General features: G+C 43.2%; 1 protein-coding gene across 9 annotated transcripts in view; it reads right to left on the minus strand.

The window, feature by feature from the left end:
- The window catches only part of DYNC1I1 (dynein cytoplasmic 1 intermediate chain 1), a 249,924-nt gene that overhangs the window by 154,482 nt on the left and 80,005 nt on the right, over window positions 1–15,437 (minus strand). For 6 of the 9 annotated variants that reach the window (XM_088653899.1, XM_088653900.1, XM_088653902.1 and 3 more), the window contains 2 exons: window positions 12,423–12,482; window positions 9,589–9,704 (listed from right to left, as the gene is read on the minus strand). In XM_088653899.1, the coding sequence (XP_088510025.1) occupies window positions 9,589–9,704; window positions 12,423–12,482 (176 nt within the window). The remainder of the gene's footprint in view (window positions 1–9,588; window positions 9,705–12,422; window positions 12,483–15,437) is intronic. The other 3 variants (XM_088653904.1, XM_088653906.1, XM_088653905.1) reach the window with 1 other exon arrangement.

Genomic DNA, 15,437 nt, shown 5'->3' on the forward strand with positions numbered 1-15,437 from the left:
TCTCAACAAATGAAACTGATTTGCAAAAATGATACATGTGAAAATATGAGAGAAAGACACTGCACATACCTTTGTAAATCAAGAAATCTGTACTAAAAATACTTCAAAAAAAAAGAGCAATAAAACTCTGAAATACACAAGTGTAGAATACACATGAGAACAGGCATTTTCAATGGTGGCTCCCTGTTTGTGGAATGTTTCCCAATAGGAAAAGCATGGCTGATGCCATTGCTGTCTGTCTTTAGGTGCCAGGCAAAAGCTGTTTTTTTAAAAATTACCCATGCTTATAGATTTTAATCAGCAGGTTAGTTAGACATGTTTGGGGTTTTTGTTCAGGCTCATTTAAGTGGGGTGGGTAGGCCTTGTTTCTTTTAAATATATCATTGAGCATTTTACTTTTTTGTGCACTGTTGTTTTTATGCATTTGTTATTCTGTTTTATTGTGTAAGCGGCACTTAAGGGCAAAAATTAAACTAATATTTTTTTAATAATAATATTATAAAAGTACCGTAAGTGTAACAGTGTGGTTTTATGAAAAAGAAACATTACCAAAACACAGTTATTGTGTGTATATGTCGGTTGTCATGTGTGCTGATTCAGAAGTAAAGCAGAAGAAAATTCCCACTGAGTTCAACATGACTTTACTGCCAAGTGAACACATAAACAATTATAGATTTAAACACGTGGGTGATTTCGCTAGAAAGCTTTAACCATCTAAGAATGAGAGGAGAGAATCTTTGCACAGTGACTTTCATCTGTCAAAAACAATTGTGTAAATGACATGTACAAGTAATAGGGTACTAATGGAATAGCCAGATTAAAGATTTATTAAACAGGACATTTTTTGAGACTATCACATTTAATATCTGATTTTTTTCCCCTTAAAAAATATCATTTTGTGTTCTTCCCATCTTATGTTGATATTAATTACATCAGAGTAATGCCATATTGCCATTATAAAATACAATTGGAAGAACAGAATTTATTTTCAGGTCCTTGTGGGGGGGAAATGAATTAGTAAACACTTTAATAGTGGGGACAGAAAGCTGGCATTTCCTCAATATGACCAAGAATATGTTATATATAGGAGGGAGCCTCTACTATCATTTGGGGCAGGTGGCCTCTTCTGTTAATGAGTCAATTTGAGGAAACTATTAAGCCTCTGTGAAAAACCAGGGCTATTTCCCTAAGCCATTTTTGAGCTATAGAACTCATGCTACCGAGCTGTAGGACATAAGCCTTTTCAGCTGGCTCAGTTGCACATATCCATTTGCCCTAATGATAACATTAAGTACATGAAGCGAGCTACAATGAGGCCTAAGAGACACGTATTCTCTTACTCCTCATTCTAGCCCAGTTCACATCCTTAAAAATTCCAAGGAGCCCATGTAAAATGGGAGTTTAAGTGAAGAACAGGAAGGCTGTTGTTGAGATTCAGAATTACAAATCAATCCAGTATATGAACTTGTCCATCTCGGATGCTTACCTCCATTACAATATAAGCTCCGTCTAGAAAGTTCCTTGCCAGCTTGGACAGCAGTTTGAGCCAATGCATTTTCTTCATACTAGGTAGCTTGCGGAGTTTGGTCTGTACCATGGACATCGGCGAGAAAACACATCCCTCAAGTCCTTGTGGCGGGGATGCAGGTGGGGACGCACAACCACCAGATACACCGGGAGGAAGCGTAGTAATGATTGAGGGGCTTCTCAAGGATTGCAATGGTGTGGTCAGAGGCAATTGGACATCATAATAGTCCCTGTCATCAAAAAGCACTATGTGGAGTAACACTGCAGGAGTGGGGGGCAAGAGAAACTTTGTCCGCATCAGGTGGAAATGTTGTAAAGCAAAGGATTTCTGGTGTACAGTGGTTACATTACTAGAATATATTTTGGGGTATGAGAACCTATTGGATCCTTTGGAGTGTTTTTTCCTACTGAGCTATATTTTTATTTTGTAATCCGCTCTGATAATCTTCAGATGAAGGGTGGTATATAAATTAGATAGATCGAAAATAAAACATCCTATAAGACCAAGGCATCAAACCCAAGTTTATATATGTGAGAGACTGGGAAAAACATCCAGAAGTGAAATAAAATGGATCTTGTAAGGAAATGATGGGAACAGCCTAATAGGCCAGGAAGCTCCGGACTCCTTGCCCTAACCTTGGAGTGTTTAGAATGGAAGCACGACTTCTGGTTTAGCTGGTCTCACCTTTCCTGTCACCTTGATACATACATGTTATCCCTGCCCTTAGGCTGCCAGTTAGCTACTAGCCACATTTAAACTCTTGTTACTTACATCAGAAGCCCAGGAAAACTTGCCCATATACAGATGTGTAAGATTGCTTATATCATCTAGGGAGATTATACTTGTGGCACTGCAGAATATCAGTGGCATCCGACAGAATATCACAGAGCAGTTCCCCCCAAACAGGCACTTCCCACTATTGCCCCTGGACTCTGGAATGCCCTTCCTTCCACAATATGTGAAGCACCATCCACCAGTTTTCTGGTATCTTCTAAATATGGGGGCGTTCCAGGCTTTCCCTAACCTGTAAGACTTGGACCCTGTTATTACAGCCCATATAATATTATTTTGGTCCTTTGATGTTTTCAACTCTGCTCTTACGATAATGCTTTATTGTTTATACATTGCATTTTTGCATACCACTAAGAGATGAGATGAGCGCAACCCCAGAGTCGGTCACGACTGGACCTAATGGTCAGGGGTCCCTTTACCTTTAAGAGATCTTTAAATATTAAGTGGTCTTGGAATATTTCTTTTTCAAGAACCCAGAAGAAATCTTCCTGCAGCAGCTATTACACTGATGCATACATGCGGCACGTCAGAGATGAAACTACCACGCTCTCATTCATATCGTGTTAAAAGAATAGTTTGACATGTGAGCTACTGATGGTGCAGACATGCTGGGCGCTTTCTCGGCAAAGAAAGAAAATGCTTTCCCTTCCCCAGCTGGGGTTCTATTTGCATACAGGTGTCATGAGACTCCCCCTCCGAATAACGCAGCACAATGCTGGTTTCAGATGTCAGGATGCGAGGATGAGGGCAAAGGCACAGCAGAAATGGCTTGCAGCTAGTTATGAGACCCTGAGGTCAAGGCCATTAACTCGTGTTTGGGGCCAATTGTCACCAGGTGTCCCAGAAGCTCATTGGGTTTAATGCTTTGAACTGGGATGCCAGACTTAACGATCGGATTGATAACCACCCTGTGGGGAGGCCGAATCTACTCCCTAGGACATAATGACAGAGCTCTCTGGTGTGTGTGTGGGGGGGGGGAAGGGTTCGCCATATAAGCAAAAGACTCATCATCAACAAGAAGTGGAAGAATCAAAGAATCCTAGAACTGTAGAGTTGGAAAGGACCTCCGATGGGCATCTAGTCCAACCCCCTGCAATGCAGGAATCTCAATTAAAGTGCAAATGGGCACATGCCAGACTGTGCCCACCTGTGCAGGAAGATTAAATCAAACCTCCAGTCACACAGAGAATAATCTCAAGAGTGTCGTCAAGCAGGTAGGCCTCTCAGAATGTGTTTTAGAGAACGAGATGCTGTCACGCCTACTTCCTTGCATGATGCTTATTTGGGTTCCCTTTGCTTGACAGCAGCATTTTCCCCCTCATCCAACAAGTATATTATTGCACATTTGTGGGAGTGACTCTCCATGCTGAATTCTGGACCTTTTTATGGAATGATGCTTGTTGACTGATACTCCAAACAGCTGGCATTTATACATATCGATGCAGCTAATGCATCAATAACTACAGTACCCCTGTCATTCTGATCAATTCAGTTAATGGAGTTATAGCCAATTCCTAGTGCACACTTCACGCTATAAGAAATAGCTATTTAATGGGGGAGAGTGTCACACAAATATTAAGAAATCTTAGGTTTGTTATTCTAAAAGGGGACTGGATTGAAATGTAACTTTGAACAGAGGGAGGAAATGGATAGTGGGACACAGAATAATGAACCACAAAAGTATTTCTATATAGGAGCATTGATACATGGCAGCTATCAAGGTGACCAAATTTAAGGAAAGAGGGTTCGCCAGAACTCTGCTAATTATTCTGCTATTGGATTTGGATGAGGGAAACCTGAATTCAAATCTCTGTTTGTAGGCAAAGCTCACTAGATCACTCCCTCTCAGCATGGCCTCACAAGATTGTTGTAAGAATACAATGGTACCTCGGGTTACAGACGCTTCAGGCTACAGACTCCGCTAACCCAGAAATAGTTCCTCGGGTTAAGAACTTTGCTTCAGGATGAGAACAGAAATCGTGCGGCGGCAGCAGGAGGCCCCATTAGCTAAAATGGTACCTCAGGTTAAGAACAGTTTCAGGTTAAGAACGGACTTCCAAAACGAATTAAGTTCTTAACCCAAGGTACCACTGTAAGTCCTCTGAGGACGGTTGTGAGTTGATTTAGGGAAGGGCTGCAGCTCAGTGACAGAGTATTTGCTTTGCATTGCATCCAAGTTCAATCCCCAAAATCTCCAGGTACAGCTGGGAGAACCCCTGGAAACACTACAGAAAGGCTGCCAGTCAGTGTAGACATTACTAAGCCAATGGGTGAGTGGTCCGATTCAGTGCAAATTTTCTATGTTTGTTTCACTGTGAAAGTTACTAAGAAATCTTATAATAAACAAATAATAGAGGAAGGCTGTGATACATTTATTCAATTAACCCCCCTTGTTTTAAAAATGTATATCCTGCCTAATTTCAAAAGAAACTGTTACATCCAAACATTACACAATATTAAAATACCTCGCAATCGTCATTCCTGGCTCCAGTCATAAGATCAGAACATTTATGTACAAAGCCTAAGCCACCATCATTTCCAAAACAACCATTAAAATGGAAACATAAGAAATAAACATGGTGGAGGGGGGACTAGATCAGACAGATGCCTTTCTAAAAAGCCCTGGTGGCGGAAGCCAGGCACAGGGTGGGAAGGTCTGACAAGACAGATAAATAACTGTTACGCAGAGCAAGGCAACATAAGAAGAGGCCAGCTGGCTCACCCTAAGGATACATAATTGACCAGCATCCTTTCTGCCCCCAAAGTGGTCTTCAGAAGCACAATGCCTTTGGATGTGCATTAAAGCTGAGCTGCAGGGCTGGGGAACCTATAGGTTCCTATATGTTGTTGGACTCCAACTCCCATCATCCCTGACCAAGCTGCCTGGGGCTGATGGGAGCTGGAGTTCAACAACACCCGGAGGGTCACAGCTTTCCCCTCCTCTGCTATACAGTGGTACCTCAGGTTACAAACGCTTCAAGTTACAAACGCCGCTAACCCAGAAATAGTACCTCAGGTTAAGAACTTTGCTTCAGGATGAGAACAGAAATCATGCTCCGGCGGCGCGGCGGCAGCAGGAGGCCCCATTAGCTAAAGTGGTGTCTCAGGTTAAGAACAGTTTCAGGTTAAGAACGGACCTCCGGAACAAATTAAGTTCTTAACCAGAGGTACCACTGTACTGCCAAATTGTCATGGATAGAGCTGTCTACCTCTATGAAGTTGTCCAATTCCCTTTCAAGAATAGCATAATAAATTCTCATTGTGTCAGAGAGAATGCATGTACGGTATTGTAACAACAAAAGCTTATGTCTTAATAAATGTATTTGTCTTTTAAAATACCACAAGATTATTTGTAGAGCGCTCTCTTTCTCTCTCTCTCCTTCTGGAACAACAGATCTAACAGAGCTGCCCTTTAAGAAGTCGTTTACTAGGCAAGAGGAAGGCACGGCCACTCCTCACCCATGTGAGCCACAGGTTAAGTGAATGACTATATTCTTCTCGTGCATCTGCTCCTTTTGCCATTAAAATTGCTCCCCGCCCTTAAATAGTTGGGACAATGCTGTGCTTCCATTTTCAGAACGGCTCCCATGCCTAGTCAGTTTCCCCTGATCGCCTCCTCCACCACAATATCAGTTTTTACATACACCACTAGAGGGTACTCTTTGTAAGTTTCTGGAGTAAAGAATAAAACAAACTCCTCAAAAAAAATTCCATGTTTCGAAAGAGAAGCATATGCTTGTACCATTTCTTAAGGCAAATTCTGCTGTTTCACACCCAGTCTTGCACTTGGGTTTTAGATTACTTCCGCAACAAATAGAATTACATCGCTATTTTATTACATCAATAGGCAGCAAGAACAAATGTTAAGCAGTCAAAACAAAATTAAAAAATCCTTCCAGTAGCACTTTAGAGACCAACTAAGTTTGTCATAGGTATGAGCTTTCGTGTGCATGCACACTTCTTCAAATACACCTGAAGAAGTGTGCATGCACACGAAAGCTCATACCTATGACAAACTTAGTTGGTCTCTAAGGTGCTACTGGAAGGATTTTTTTTATTTTGTTTTGACTGCGTCAGACCAACACGGCTACCTACCTGTAACTAATGTTAAGCAGTAAGTTAGCTGATTGGACGCGGGTGGCACTGTGGTCTAAACCACAGAGCCTAGGGCTTTCCGATCAGAAGATCGGCGGTTTGAATCCCCGCGACAGGGCGAGCTCCCGTTGCTCGGTCTCTGCTCCTGCCAACCTAGCAGTTCAAAATCACGTCAAAGTGCAAGCAGATAAACAGGTACCACTCTGGCGGAAAGGTAAATGGCGTTTCCGTGCACTGTGCCACATGACCTGGAAGCTGTCTGCAGACAAACGCTGGCTCCCTCGGCCAGTAAAGCGAGATGAGCGCCGCAAACCCAGAGTCATCCACGACTGGACTTAACAGTCAGGGGTCCCTTTACCTTTTTAAGTTAGCTTATTGGAGGACTGAGCTAGATGTAACATTGGCTATCCATGAGATCTCCCATCTTTCTCAGTTAAGGGGGGGGAGGAAGAGAGTGCTATGTGGCTGGAAGTGAAGAAATTCATTCTTTCAGCTCTGTCAGTTTATTGACCTGAATCTCCCCCCACCCCACCTCTGTCCCCCAAGCTGCTGCTTGCCCTCAAAAGAAAAGCATTCAGGCACCGACAGTTTGTCTTAGGCAGGAAGAGGGAGCCACTAGCCCTCCAGATGTTGTTAGACTCCAATACATCCTCTCCAGGGAACATAGCCCATGATCAGGAATGATGGGGAGCAGTAATATAACTCCTTGATGAACCAAGCATCTTTTGGCAAAATGAGATTGTTTCTTTCTTATTGTTCTCAGTTTATGAGATTGTTTCTGTTTTTATTGTTCTTAAGTATTCTGTGTTTTTTATATTGTAATTTTGTGTTGTGGACCGCCCTGTGACCTATGGGTAAAGTGCGGTACACAAATTTAATAAATACAACAACAACAACAACAACAACAACAACAACAACAACAACAACAACAACAGGAGTTTTAGTCCAGCAACATCTGGGGGGGCAGATGCCCCATACCTGCTCCAAATATTTATTCTGCTTTGCTAACCCATTATGGTAATTACCTTGAACGGCAGATAAAATAAAGGCTACTTCAGAAGGCACATCAATTCAGTAATTATATGAATGCTCTAAATGATTTGTTCAGCTTTCCCTGAAGTATTGCCCTCCAGATGTTGTGGGTCTTTAACTCTCCCAGCCAGCAGGGCCAATGGTCAGGGAACACAGAAAGATGCCTTGTTGAGTCAGGTCATCAGTCCATCTCATACAATACTGGGAAGGTCTTGGAGACTTGCAACAGGACGCCATGATCCACAAGGACAAGTGTTCCTACTTGTTATGGTGTGTAGATGATGATTTGCTGGTGGGAGAAAGGAGCCTTTTCAGAAATATCCGTGTTACAATCACAATGTGACCTCTGTGTCTCAGGCATTTTGAATGAACAGTGAGGTCAAGAGCATATCTACAGCATCACAAATTGTACACCAAGCCAAAAATGACATGTCATTTCTTCCCCTCAAATAAAGGAAGTTGCAGGTTTTCCAACAAAAAATGCATTATTCCGTGGAAAGAAGTAGGATGCTGAATAGACCAAAAAAAGAAAGTGGGGGAAAATGATATGTCTTCTTGATGACTCAACTACTTGTTTAGAAACTAACTGCCAGCCAGCCAGCCAGCCAGCCAGCCTCCACACCTCCAGCGTATACACAATAATGAAACAAGACAGATTTTCTAAGACATGTCTCCATTTTAGCTTGTGAGCCACCAGAAAACTGCTGAAAATAAAGAGCTTATTGCACTGCAGATCTATTTTTTATTTTATTATTATTTATTGAATGTATTGTATATCCTGCCTTCCCTCGAGCCCAGGGCAGCAAATATATGGCATCCCAAAACAGAAACAAAGCAAAAGCTTTCTAAAACATTCAAGGCACTCTTAAAAACAAATCAAAACAAAACATCTAAAAGCAGTTGCAGCCTTCTCTCCATCTAATCAAAAGACTTTGGATCGGTTTGAGTCTTATAGGCAGAAATGCCATTTTCACAAAACCCTATTCAAGTCTTCAGAAGCAAGTGGTATTTGGAGGGGTGACGCAAGGGAGGAGAATGAGGCCAAGAGCACTTGCCCCTCACTCCCACACTGCCACCGCTGCACCCTGTGTGATCCACGCCCCAGTGCCATCTATAGGTTGAGGCTACCAAATGGGCATAAGTAGGATGAAATCCTGAGCACTCAAGGCTTCTTCATGCTCACAGAGCTTGTGTGGGCATGTGGAAGGCTGCCCCACTGAAGATCCACCTTCCAACCACTTGACAGGATCAGGAAGGGCACAGAGTGTGGGGATATGCCAGAGGATGCTCACACTCTCACACAATTATCGCCATGTGTTTTTGAACATCTGAACAGCATTAGAGTGCTGAGTTAACCTGGAGGTTAAAGTTGCAATCCCATGCACGCTAACCTGGGAACAAACTCAACTGATCATGAGGACCGGCTACTGCTAAAATCTCAACAAATCCAGTGTATTGTACAAACACGTGTTGCTCTTGGAATGAAAAAAATGATTTCCTTGAAGACAAAACCAAGACGACAGCCTGACGCAATTCCTAAGTCATATAGGTTGCTATGAATAATACAGTTATATATATTATTGTTGTCAATGTGAACTAACTCCATCTGAAGCACATTCAGTAGGACGACAACCATGTTACCGTGTCTGCCACTAATAAACCTTCCACTCTCCTTCTCCCGAGAGGTCAAATGTGACATAGAGTAAAACAACACAAAATAATCACATTTAGTGGGCTAGTCCACAGGCCATATTCGAAAGAAAACAACAAATAAAACACTTTAAAAACTCCACACAGGAGCACACATGAGACATAAACAAAACTAAATAGTAAAAATGGAGGAGATACATGTCAGAAATAGCCTCCCAGCTCAGGAACTCCACCACAGTTGACTGAAACGGCTTCCAAGAAGCGGTAACTTTTCCTGAAGCTGGAAGCTTTTACTGCAAAAGAGACCACCCTCCAAATCACATACCAATTACTTCCTTGTAACAGAAAGCTTGATATGCCTTTCACTTTCTTTTTCACTTTCTAATCACCTTTATGGTGTGCGATATTAAAGTGATCACTGATCAAAGTGAGCTTTTTTCCCTTCACTCCAAACACCTCGAATGCCACGGAAGAAATGGTAGCTGCTTTACCTTCAGATCGATGAGTAGACAAAGGCGTCTGCGTCTCCTTGGAATAGGACACCACTTCCCGAGGCAAGAAGTCCACCTGGGTGATCTTTGACACGCCCAGTTTGTGTAGGCGGCGGCTAGAACAAGCAAACCAAAGGGCTGGGTTAGGTGCTGGGGTATGCTGTCAAAAGCGCTACGGCGCTCAGTCATGAACACAAGAAACAGCCTTATAGTGGGGTCAGACCATTAGTCCTTCTAGCTCAGCATTGTCGATGCTGACAGGAAGTAGCTTTCCAATGTTTCTAACAACTGAACTTCCCAGCAGAGGCGGATTTAGGGGAGCGCAACCAGTTCAGCAGCACTGGGCGCCAAGCATCGGAGGCACTGCAGGGGATGTCACAACTATTATTTAGAATGGAGGACGAGAAGCGGACGGGGGGCGGATTTTGGTGTCGCGCAGGGCGCTGTGAAATTTGAGACCCCAAGGTCCGCCACTGTTTCCAGCCCTACCTGGAGATGCCGGGGACTGAACCCAGAACCTTTTGCATGCAAGGCCTTTGCTCTACCACTGAGTTAAATCCCTTCCCTAGTTCCCACAGGATATGGATTTTTTTTCCTTAGCAAATTAACTCAGGGGGGTTGACACTGGTGCTGCAAGCTAGAAAAGTGCTGTTCCTACTCCATTTTGCTTTAAATCTAGCTTTCTGTAGAAATTGGAGTTCTTGGTGCAATCAGGAAATCAAATGAAAAGGTTCCAAGAACTCGGGCCAGGAAGGAGATTAATTATGAATCCTTCAAACTGTTTTTTGCGTAAGGTAATGAGACAAATTCCAGTTGAAATGATTTTCAAATCCAGGACAAGGCCCTGTTTCGTTTATTCTTCATCAGCTGGAATATATATTAAAAGATCCTACATATATCTTATAGCATTATAATACATTTTATCATCTCTACATAGAAAATTATACATAGGCAATTGTACAGTTTATAACAAACAGAGACAGCTTACCTATAGTTTTATGGTCAAAGTGTACCCATTGTGTTTGCCTAACTTGCTCAATCTGTTTGCAGCATTTAAATGAAAAGTAAGGTGTGGTCTACTAAAAAATTAAAGGAACAGCGCTACATCTAAAGATGGCCGAACTGTGACAATTTAAAGATACAGTATCATGGTTTAACTACAGGCTGTATCAAGGCACAAGATTAATTATAAGAATGCTGTAAAATAAAAAATAAAAATGACCTGGCAGTATAGCAGCCACCATTGCTAGTGCTGCAACTAGTTTGTTTTTGAGAAAGGATTTCATAACCCCCCCCCCAATGACTCTTTTTCACAGCTCTGAATTTACTACTGTGCATTAATGCAATTGCATTAATGTAATGCAATCCAAAGCATCAACTTGTTGCAGGATGCGCGAAGGGTGTCATCCAACCTTGCCAGAATCTTTCACTGCTGGATTCTAAGAGCTGAACCAGACAAGACACCATTCATGCAATCAGGCATGCGGGGAAAGTGCTATAACTTGGTGGTGGAGCACATGATCTGCCTGCATAAGGTCCCAAGTTGAAACCCCTGCACCTCCAGTTATGGCTGAGATTGCCTCATGCCTGGAAACCCTAGAGAGGGGCTGCCGCCAGTTAGTGAAGCAATAGTGAGCTAGACAGACCATAAGGCCAGTATAAGGCAGCTTCCTGTGCAAATTACTTTTAAAAAATAAATCGCAGTGCAGGAACCCCCCCCCCATCCCCCTCCTTTCCTGATCTGTGTCAGCGCCCCCATGCCTTCCACTTACTCCCCCCAACCCCCGGAAAAAAATGCTAATTGTGTGAAAGGCATTATGCTTAGTTTGTCCTTAATAATCAAAAAATAAAAACAGAAGTTGCTTGACATTCTTAGAATAACACTGGTTAACAGTACAGCAGTCCTGTCCTCAAGATGGACAGGATATTTGTTGCACTACTTCTCATATCGTGAGCCTGTACATTATTATGTGGAAGCAAATATCCCTGTATAAAACGGGGGCTTGTTCCCAAGGTAGGTGTGCAGTAGACTGCAGTCATATTCTGCTCCTCGCCCACCTCTAATCCAATAAAAAACAATTTTTATGTATGTAACCAATCCAAAGGCAGTTTTAAGGTTATTTGTAACAACAACCCAAACATAATCTCAGAATTCAAATCCCAGCTCAGCTATGAAGCAGACTGGGTGACTTTGGGACAGTCACCTCTGCTCAACAGAATCAACCTTGCAGAGCTGTTTCTGAGCCCTCCGGAGGAAGTTCAGTGCAAAAATATCACATCAATGTATTATATCACGGTACTGAAGAAGCCAACGTTATGTAAATTGTATTAGCTAATTTATTGGCTGCAACTTTCAAAGGGTTAATGGGTTGAAAGGAAATAGAAACGTGTTTGATGTGATATTAATAAAATACTTTGAACAAGTAGGGAAAATCTGCGGCCTGCCAGTGATGATAAAGACATACATGTTGATAGTACACACCTACAACATGCATGTTACTGTTTCCAGAAACATGCTTTTCTAACATTTCATCTCCAGTGAAATGAAAATGTTTCTTTTGAAAACATCAAGAGTGCACTGGACCCTGGATGTTTTCACTAGCCAGAAGTAGTGACCGTTTTCAGAAAGCTTCGCTTCTGTTTTTCTCAGAAGACGACGGTCCTTCCCCAAAAATTTAAAAAACAAAAACAAAAATAAGAGTATGACGCTGAAGATTCAGCACACACATACACGCAAGGAGAAAGCTCACCGAGGAAGCAACTTCAATATAACCGGTGCAAACAAAGTCATAGTATAACAAGAGGGAAAATAAAGAACGAGAGTGGACATATACCCAAGTTCAGAGTCAGACTGAAGCTGCAGCACTGAAGGGTCTGTGTCCCACTGCAGGGTCCTAGCGAGGTTATCAGCAGCACAGCACAAGGGGAGGAAGAAGAACACACAGAATTAACTGCAGTGACGGGCCGGAGGGAGAGGAACAAATCACTTCATCGTTTGCCATATGTTGTAGAAGCACAGAACACAGCTCCAAAAGTACAACAGAGAACCACAGGCAATATCACAGAGTATCTACTGTCAGACAAGAGCAGGTAATCCCATCCAACTCTCTTTCTCTGTCAAACTGGAGAATGTTACGCTAGCAAGGACAAGAGGCTTCTGGTGTTTGCTCAGCTCTGCTTCACTTCAAAAACAACCCTCCTGAAAGACCAGGTAGGCCTCAGCTGCTTAACTGATGAATCTAATCCAGAGCAGGTGGTGCTAAATGTGGACTTCTTTCCCCCACAGTGAAGAAGCTGCATCCAATTCGTAGCTCAACATCCAGGTCAATGGAGAAGCCCTTGCGCTTGCTGGAGCTCCATGAGTACACTGTAGCACCCATGTGCTTAAGTGCCCTGGAAAGAGCGTTCTGCAAGCAGGTCGTTGCATGCAGGTTTGTTGCACCAGAGGCACAAAAGGCTACATTAAGGGAGGGCAGGAAATCTCTGCATGCAACACTCGGGGTGTATGCATGGCATGTGGTGCGCACACTGACTAGCAGACGATCAGCATTGCCAGTTATGGGTTAAGAGGACTGAGCACGTTTTAGGCAGGTAGGAGAGGAAATCCAGAAGCACAGCAATGAGAGTGCTTCCTCCAGCTGGGATCTGGATTCCCAGCATCAGGACCAAGTGATCTCTGCATTATCATTTCAACTAACAGATAGATTTGAGAAACAGATGAATAAAGAAACAGAAAGTGCATTAAAAACACCAAAATTCTATGCATACTTATCTAATACAATGGTACATAAAGGAAATTATTAAAATACTGTTGTAGGTTATAAATAATTGTCCTCACTACCTACTTAGTTCAAAGGCAGTTAGTAAGTGGTTGGCTAACGGGCTACATCTAAGGATACATTAATATACAACATTATTTTATAAATTGATTTTTCCAGGAGCTGATCTTCTTCTTTTTAAATGACATAGTGAAGTAGTCTTGTGGCGGTTCCAACCCAGGAAAGACCACACCTTGCCACATTGCAATTTTTAAAGCTGTTCAAAGACACAAGCTGGGAACATATTGAAGTGATCCTAAAGCTAGTAGCAGCTGGCGAAGCAGTGCAGGTGCCACGTATGAAAAGGGGCAGGGGCAAGGCAATGGGGAGCTTGGCATGGGTTGGCTCCACCACTGTGCCCACACCACTCTTGTACAGTAGCCTAGCTTGCAGCCCTCTTTCCTCCATTCAGGCAAGCAAAAGGCATTATCAGAGGACACATTTCAGCCAAGCAAAGACATTTAAGGAAAGTGTGAAGCAGGGCTACTGAAGGACATGGCTATGGCACAGAAAGAATCCCAAGGGCCAGACAGAGAGGCTTAGAGGGCCACACTCCCCTGCCCTCGAGGCAGAGGTTCACCAGCCCTGGACTAGACCTGCCTTCCGCAACCTGATGCACTCCAGATGTTTTGGGCTACCACTCCCATCAGCCCCCACCAACACAGCACTTCCAGGTTGATTCGAAGAGCCTGTGTAGTGTAGTGGTTAGATCTGGGTTGGAAACTGGGAGACCTGGGTTCAAATCCTCCCTCAGCCGTGAGTTTCACTGGGTGGCATCACGCCAGTCAGGCCCAGCTCTAGGTGTAGTCCCGGTGGCGCGGGGCGCCAGGGTGCCGGGCCGGCAGGGGGGGCGCTGCGCGATGAAGCCGCGCAGAAGCCGTGCTGCGCGCTGCGAGGGCGCCAGAGCGATCTCCGCGCCTCAGCGCCAGGGCGCCCGACTGGCTTGAGACCGCCCTGATGCCAGTCACTGCCTCTCACCCTAACTTACCTCTCATGGTTTTTGTTAGGACAAAATGGGGAGGAAGAGAACCATGTATGCCACCTTCAACTCCTTGGAGGATCTAAGAGGTGGGATATAAATTTAACAATAAATTTTAAAAATGTATTTAAAAAATCACTTGCATCTTGGACTTAGTCAGTTGGTTCAATGTGCACCTAAGTGTTGACTCTGCCCACACAACTATGAAATTGGCAAAGAAAAATGGTTGAAAAGCCTGGAAAAATCATTCCAGCACAGTTGCCCATGGTCCCATCCTGGAAAATAACACACTAATCTGTTTCTTTTCCTCAACTCCCCCATCTGCAAAAGATTCAAGAGCATGCCAGAAATGTAGGTTTGCAGAATAAAAGTGGATTAAAGCACTCTGTCACTCAAACATAACAAATCCACGTATATTTTTAATAAGCGGGATGAATGCATGATTAAAGGGAACGCAGCACAAAAAGAAATCAGGATGAATGCTCAGTGTCATCTAACTTCCCCACAATGAATTCCAAATGCTCAATGAAAACCGGACACAGTCTAACACCAGCACAAGTTTTGTGTGAGCTAACCAGGAAGGACACTCAACAAAGAGGTTGCCTGGAGAAGCCCCTAAACATGTTTCCTAGCTGAACACAGAGGGACTGACTTCCTGCACAAAAGTACTATGAATTGATTGGACTGCAAATGGGATAATCACGCTAGATGAGTTCAGTTCCTATTAGTTACACTTTGGAGGGCAAGAGCAAGGGCACTGGCCACACGCTGACACACTGAGATGAAACAATCAATATTAAGTCCATTAAAAGAATAAATAAATAAATAAATAAAAGGGGCCTTGCAGCGGGGCATGTTCAAAAGGATTTGAGCTGTAGTAAGGGAATCCTCCTGGTGACTTGGTTGAAAACTTGCCCAGGATTTTGTGTATCATTGGAAAGGCATTTTTGAAAGCGGTGCCTTCAAAATAAAAATAAAAACTACACAGACAGCCAATAAGATTTTGCTCAGGTGGCCTTGCATGAGTAGAGTCAGAATCTCTTCCTCCCAAT

This window comes from Zootoca vivipara, chromosome 11 (assembly GCF_965207765.1).
Source record: "Zootoca vivipara chromosome 11, rZooViv2.hap1.1, whole genome shotgun sequence".
Taxonomy (NCBI): Eukaryota; Metazoa; Chordata; class Lepidosauria; order Squamata; family Lacertidae; genus Zootoca; species Zootoca vivipara.